We start from the raw sequence: 7,133 nt of genomic DNA, 5'->3' as shown, positions 1-7,133 counted from the left end.
ACAAACAGCAGTGACGTGTCAGTGACGTCTCTAATCTGCGACGCATTCTCCAGAGAAGCACGTGTGTAGAAGCGGCTGAGCTCTAGTTTTGTACCCAGTTTTGGTGCCTCAGTAGCGGGGTGATGGAGGACCGCAGCCGGCTGTGCTCCGTGTGGCTCGGGGCAGAGACCGGCATCCTGAAGGGAGTCAGTCTGTCCCGGAAACAGGCTTTTAACTTCTGCAACACGCGCCACCTGAGCCGCGAGCAGGAGGTGCGGGCGCTGTGCTGGGGGGACCCGGCGGAGAGCGAGCTGCTGGTCGGGTCCCGGGACGGAACCGTGCGGACCTTCAGCACCGAGAAAGGCGTGTTCACCGAGGCCCGGCGCTGCGGGGACCCGGAGGAGGGTTGCTTCACCGGGCTGGCGACGTACGGAGCCACGCTTATCACCTGCGGAGACTGCGGGACGCTGCGGGTGTGGCGCGAGGACAGCAGCGAGCCCGTCACAGAGCTACAAGCGGGGAAGAACGTGAGCAGAATGCGACAGAACCCGGTGCACCGGAACCAGGTCGCCACCGGAGGGAAGGAGACCGGACTGAAGATCTGGGACCTGGACAAACCCGAACAGCCTACGTTCACCGCAAAAAACCTGCGGGACGACTGGCTGGATCTACGGCAGCCGCAGTGGGTCAGAGACATGGCCTTCATCCCGGACTCACAGAAGGTGGTCACCTGCACCGGATACCACCAGGTGAGACAGTGACGGAGGGAAATATTATACTTTCTACTCCACTACATTTATTTGACAGCTTTAGTTACTTTTCAGATGAAGATTTGACACAATGGATAATATAACAAGCTTTTAAAATACAACACATTGTTAAAGATGAAACCAGTGGTTTCCAACCTTTTTGGCTTTTGACGTCTTACAAAAAGCAGTGTGTAGTCGGGGTCACATTTCACATGTCTATGAGTTGTTAACAGCTCCACCAAATAGTGATTTTTCCCTCTAAACTTCAGTGTAGAAATGCAACAGCATCTCTTCACCTTCTTTACTTGAGACCAGAGATGTTCATCATCTCCTCCTTCATGTAAAAATACAGAATCTGTAAATGTTGTTGTTTGTAAAGTTTTCCAGCTGGACACCAGATGTTTCCTCCTTCACTATAAAGTTTATTCTCAGTGTTTGTTCACTGGAAGCTTCAAGTTTCCACATCACACTTGTGTCAGTTTAATACTGGACCCTGATTGGCTCCTAACTAGTTGTGATGTCACTGATCCTGCAGGTACGTCCAGGTGTTAAAGGGAAACTTATCTGCAAATGAACAATGTTTAACTTCCCTCCATGTCGCCTGCACTCAGAGTTTGCTGCTCATTTGCCGGCAAACATCTTCCAGGTGACACAAAACGCATCATCTGGCTCATTTGCTGTAGTGGTGCCTTCAAGGACGGTGAAATGTGGGTTTTCCTAAACACTCCCATCCCATGCTACGCTAGCGACAGGGAAATGCTGACACTATAATGTCATCCTACTAAATACTTTAAAATATCAGTATATCTGGAAGAAGACTCATCAGACTCAAGCTAAGCTAAGCTGCTGAGTTTCTCTGTGACTCCTCCAGTGATGAAGGTGATAAAAGCTGTCAGTGTGAGTCCAGATGTTAGTTTGGAGAAGATTCAGGGAACGGACGTCACTTTATAAACCAAACAATTAATCAATTAATCAAGAAAATAATTGTTAGTTGCAGCTGTAAATTGAAGGAACAAGATTAAAAACATGTTTGAGGACTTGAAGTTAAACTTGCAGTTTTAACGTTTGTCTGTCTCCCGTCAGGTCCACGTGTACGACCCGTCCACCCCGCAGCGGCGTCCCGTCATGGAGGCTAAGTTCGGAGAGTACCCGCTCACCGCTCTGTCCCTGCCCGCCAGCGGCAACACGGTGGTGGTGGGAAACACTCACGGTCAGATCGCCCTGCTGGACCTGAGGAAAGGTCTGGTGTGCGGCGCTCTGAAGGGGCTGGCGGGCGGCGTGCGGGCCCTGCAGTGCCACACCTCCCAGCCCGTGGTGGCGTCCTGCGGCCTGGACCGTTTCCTGTACATCCACAGCCTGGAGGACCGCAAAGTGCAGCACAAAGTCTACCTCAAGTCCCGCCTCAACTGCCTGCTGCTCGCCAGCCGAGACCTGGAGGACGGAGGGACGGCGGCGACGGATGCGGCGGCGTCTGAGGAGGTGAAGGAGGAGGAAGACGAGGTGTGGGACACCATGGAGCAGGTGGAGGAGGCGGAGGAGAAGCCGAAAAGAAAAACATCAGAGGAGGAAGAGGAGCCACAGAAGAAGAGCAAGAAGAAAAGGAAAAAGGGACAAGACTGAGGGGCGTTTGAGGTGTGATCAGAGCGTGGGACATTTGAGCACCGTCAGTGTTCATCAGACTGAAACATGAAAGATAAGAGCTTCATCTTGTCAGTGACGTACAGAACGAGGCCGAGGACTCATTCAGCTGCTGAGAATAAACTCACATCTTTGTCTACAAATGTATTTTGACAGATTTTCTATGTTGTCAGCAGCCTGTGAGCTTTATTAAAAGTACCTACAGTTGTCTTATAATTAATTCTACTTTTTTTTCTTTTTAAAACATAAATCAGATTCAAACTTTTGCTCGTCTGAATGTTTCAGTTCAGCAGAAATTAAAAGGTGAACAAAACAAAATGTTTCTACACAAGTTAAAGGACAAAATTCTGCTTCAGGTTGGATTTTTCTACCAAAAGTAAAAACGACTAAAGAACTGATTGTGTTTATGTTTCTCTTAAAGCTGCAGCCAGTTTCAGTTCAGTTCATGATACTGTGGAGATAAAAACAGCCTCCAAGTCATCGATGGATTCTGTTCAGTCGTGTTGAGCTGCAACTGTTTTGATCATTGAATAACTGTTTTAGTCTTTTTTTTTTTTAAAGAAAAAAAGCCAAATATTTGCTGGTTGCAGCTTCTCAGATGTGATGAAAGTGAACTGAATATCTTTGGACTGTTGGTCAGATAGAAAAACAATCTGAAGACGTCGCCGTTGTCTCCGATAACGGACGTTTCTTTTACTACTTTCTGACATTTTATTGACAAAACAATTGAGCAGATTAATGAAATAATCGTTAGTTGCAGCTCTACAGTTTTCATGTGATGGCTGAAGCTCAAACCTTAAAGAGCTTCAACTAACAATCACTTCAATTATCAATTAATCTGTTGATTATTTTCTCCATTATTTGCCCAACATGACGTCCTCAAATGTCTTCTTTTGTCCACCACTCAAAGATCTTCAGTTTACTGTCACAGAGACTAAAGAAACCAGAAAATATTCACATTTAAGAAGCTGAATCAGAGAATTTTGACATTTTCTCCTTAAAAATGACTCAAAACGACTTTTTCAGCATTTAATTCAACAGTTGTTGCAGCTCTATTTAAATACACATCAATATGCAACTTTTAAATACTATACTGGTGTCAGATTCTTACTAATAATGTCATTTTCATCTGTTTGTAAAATGTAAAAAGTATTTTCAGTCAGTTTAAAAACCAGAATGTTTCATTTTCAGTCTGAAACTGGAGATGTGAAGTAGAAAGTACTTTTATTCTGAAATATAGTGAAGTGAAAGTTTTAAGTAGCTTAAAATGGAAATACTGAAGTATTTCAAAATTGTTCATATAAATGTGAAACATAATGTTTTATAAAATTTACCACATTAATTATTAAACCTGTGGTTTCATTTCAATAAATGTTCAAATGATCCAATATTTCAGCAAAAAATCAAAGATTAGAGAAAAAGTCCAAAAACTGAAAACAGATTTGTGTATCAGAACTTTGTTTTTTCTTCTTTCCTCTCCCATTAATCATCTCACCACCCCTCAGATTTATCTGCTGACCCTTTGGAGGGGCCCGACCCCTAGGTTGGGAACCACTGGACTAAACTAGCTAACTGTATATAAAGTAGTGTAAACTAGCTCCACCTCCAGCAGCTACAACAGTAACATGCTGCTCTAACACTGATGCTTCACTATTAATAATCTAATGATGTCATATATAATAATATATCAGTCAGAGGGACCAAACCACTACTTTTACTGCAATACTTTAACTACATCAAGCTCATAATACTTTAACTACATCAAGCTCATAATACTTATGTACTTTTACTGCAATACTTTAACTACATCAAGCTCATAATACTTATGTACTTTTACTGCAATACTTTAACTACATCAAGCTCATAATACTTATGTACTTTTACTGCAATACTTTAACTACATCAAGCTCATAATACTTATGTACTTTTACTAGTAATGGAGTATTTTTACACTGCTGTATTGGTACTTTTACTGCAGTAATCAGATGTATAAAGGGTCTGGTGTCTGGCTGGTGATCAGGGACTCATCACAGACTCATCGTCGTGTATTAAGAGGTTTTATTTCGCAGTAGCATCACATTAGTAACAGTCTGGAATGAAAAGTCGTCTCAGTAAAGACAGAAATCCACCTGAGAGCAGAAATCTCACGTCGTTCTGCAGCTTCAGTCAAGACTTTAGGAGAGAAAAGCAACCAAGACTCTCAAAATCGACAATCCTCAATAATATCTGATATAAATGTCAGTGGAAACGTGATGTGATGGTGTGATGGTGAGAGAGAGAGAGAGAGTTCTGCTTCAGGGCTGACTTCTGTCTTTGCAGCCTCCTGGTTTACTTCAGGAACCGTTTTTTTTTTTTTTAGACTCGTAACAACCTGCTCAGTTTTATCTGGAACTAGAATAATGTTTGTAACTGTAAAATTCTTCAATAAAAAAAAAAAAACGTTTTAAAATCCTTGAGAAACAGATCAAAGTAACACTTCAGTATGATGACGTGAAACAGCAGCAGCTTTACAACTTAAATCCCTTTCTGAGCACAGCAGATAAACATCAGATCAAACTTTAAACGCATCGTGTGTTTATACGAAGGGGAAACGTATTAAAGGTGCAGCATGCAGGATTTAGTGACGCCTAGTGGTGAGGTTGCAGATTGCAGCCAACTGAATACCTCTTCCTCTTCGAAGCATGTAGGAGAAGCTATGGTTTGGTTTGTCCATTCTGGGCTACTGTAGAAACATGATGGTTTCAGGTGATTATACGCTAATTAAAACATATTTTTAATTATTATATTCCATTTCTGCTGAGTCCGTTCTGCTAGCTACCACTAAATTCTACACACTGCACCTTTAAAGGAACAGTTTGACATTTTGTGAAATATTTCTCGCTGAGAGTCAGACGTCCAGATTGATCCTCTGTCATGTCTGTGCACCTGGTTAGCATAGCTTAGCTTAGCTTAGCATAAAGATTGGAAACCGGGGGGGGGGGGGGGGCTGCTAGCCTGGCTCTGTCTCTTTTATTTTGTTTAACTTATATAATAACATATATGCTTCTATCTTTCACTTTATCTGTTTGTGCAGTTTTTTGGGGGGCTGGGTCCCTTCCAAATTAATACTGTTTGCACGGGATATTTTAAGGGGCGGGGCCAGAAAAAAAGATGCATGTTCCTAGTCTAAATAACAACATTAGACATCTGCATGAATCAGCATTTATACTTTCTGTAACTTCCATCTTGTGTTGAGCGTGTCTCTGAAGTGTAACGCCCTCGTGCTCAAAGCTAACTCCATGAAGAAGTGACGCAGACCTGCAGCAGCAGCAGCGAGAGCAGAACAGGAAGTAACGAGACGCTTTAGATCCGCCGCTAAAAACGAGCTGAATTAATCTGATCTAGTTTCATTCATTTAATCGACTTTTTTAACCGTCAGGATGTTTTTCTCTCGTTAGTAACGACTCACAGTTATTGACCTGAGTTATTAATATTCTTTAACAATATTAAAGGCCGGATGTTTTTCATGTAACTACACAAACATGACGCTCCTCCTCCCTTTATGACATCATCACGGAGCTGTAAACAGGTGTGAAGGAGCAGGTTGTTTGTTTGTTTGTAACTGAGTTTGTTTATCTGTAACTTTACATGTTAACTTTAAATGAGCATGTAAACGATTAGTGAGAGCGTTTCTTCCCCCAAAGTAACGTCACATTTATACGTTTATTGGAGGATTATTTGCTTTTCCTGCCAAGAGTGAGATGTAGTTATGATGTGGTTAGCTTAGCTTAGCTTAGCCTAGCCTAGCATAAAGACGGGGGGGGGAAACAGCTAGAAAACACACCTGTAAACCTCACTAATTAACATTAACGAGGCTGATGGGAATGTCGTTAGTCCTGCAGGTCGTGAACTAAAGTATTGGACACATTTTTGACCTGATGGTGGCGCTAGAGGCAAAGTCAGAGAGGATCACCACAGTTATTACAGTTCATCCTGAGAGGAACATGAACGTGTCAACTAAACATGATGGAAATCCATCAACAACAGTAGTCGAGATATTTCAGTCAAAACCTAAAAACACATGAAGTATCTGAGTACTTGAGAATATACTACACTATATTAATAAGTCTTATATGTTCATCAGCCGTCCGTCACGTGAAGCTGTCCGTCTAAACTGTTACCGTGGCAACCCAGTGGTTTTGGAGTCTCTCTGGAGAGGGTCTGCGGTCCGACGGGCTTCTAGTCTTTCTGTCATTCTGACGTCTTTTCAACACTCTGCTGGCTGTTTATCGTTCCTCCTCTTCCTCCCTCCTCCTCCTCCTCCTCCTCTTCCTCTTCGTCTCCTCCTCCTCCACGGCTGAACTGCCGTCTGGCGAGTTTGTCCGGGTCGTGCGACGCCATGTTGCTGAAGTCACGGAAGATGTCCTGAAACGTCTCGTCGTCTCCTGGAGAAAGAAACCAGACTGATGATCAGGCTGTGTGTGTGTGTGTGTGTGTGTGTGTGTGAGTGTATGTGAGTGTATGTGTGTGTGTGTGTGTGAGTGTATGTGAGTGTATGTGAGTGTATGTGTGTGTGTGTGTGTGTGTGTGTGTGTGAGTGTGTGTGAGTGTATGTGAGTGTATGTGTGTGTGTGTGTGTGTGTGTGTGTGTGTGTGTGAGTGTATGTGTGTGAGTGTGTGTGTGAGTGTGTGTATGTGTGTGTGTATGTGTGTGTGAGTGTGAGTGTGTGTGTGAGTGTGAGTGTGAGTGTGTGTATGTGTGTGTGAGTGTGAGTGTGTGTGTGTGTG

General features: G+C 43.2%; 2 protein-coding genes across 2 annotated transcripts in view; one reads left to right on the top strand and one right to left on the bottom strand.

Moving 5' to 3' along the window:
* On the top strand, nucleotides 1-2,582 carry wdr74 (WD repeat domain 74). Its single transcript, XM_042414112.1, has 2 exons — nucleotides 1-728; nucleotides 1,812-2,582. The coding sequence occupies exons 1-2, from the start codon at nucleotides 123-125 to the stop codon at nucleotides 2,346-2,348; spliced, it is 1,143 nt and encodes a 380-aa protein (XP_042270046.1). The 5' UTR covers nucleotides 1-122; the 3' UTR covers nucleotides 2,349-2,582.
* Nucleotides 2,583-5,226: 2,644 nt separating this feature from the next.
* Nucleotides 5,227-7,133, bottom strand: part of zgc:162872 (BAR_ACAPs and ArfGap_ACAP domain-containing protein) — a 16,964-nt gene continuing 15,057 nt past the window's right edge. Inside the window, exon 22 of the mRNA XM_042415194.1 lies at nucleotides 5,227-6,790. Coding sequence (XP_042271128.1) covers nucleotides 6,597-6,790 — 194 coding nt within the window. The 3' untranslated portion in view covers nucleotides 5,227-6,596. The remainder of the gene's footprint in view (nucleotides 6,791-7,133) is intronic.

The sequence above is a fragment of the Thunnus maccoyii genome, chromosome 6, assembly GCF_910596095.1.
Source record: "Thunnus maccoyii chromosome 6, fThuMac1.1, whole genome shotgun sequence".
Classification (NCBI taxonomy): Eukaryota; Metazoa; Chordata; class Actinopteri; order Scombriformes; family Scombridae; genus Thunnus; species Thunnus maccoyii.
This window is presented reverse-complemented; position numbering and strand designations above follow the sequence as displayed.

Excerpts from the sequence above, each read along its gene's own strand:
- wdr74 (XM_042414112.1), top strand. The coding sequence starts at position 123 with ATGGAGGACCGCAGCCGGCTGTGCTCCGTGTGGCTCGGGGCAGAGACC. Across the intron at positions 729-1,811 it reads CCTGCACCGGATACCACCAG|GTCCACGTGTACGACCCGTC; the intron begins GTGAGACAGTGA and ends GTCTCCCGTCAG.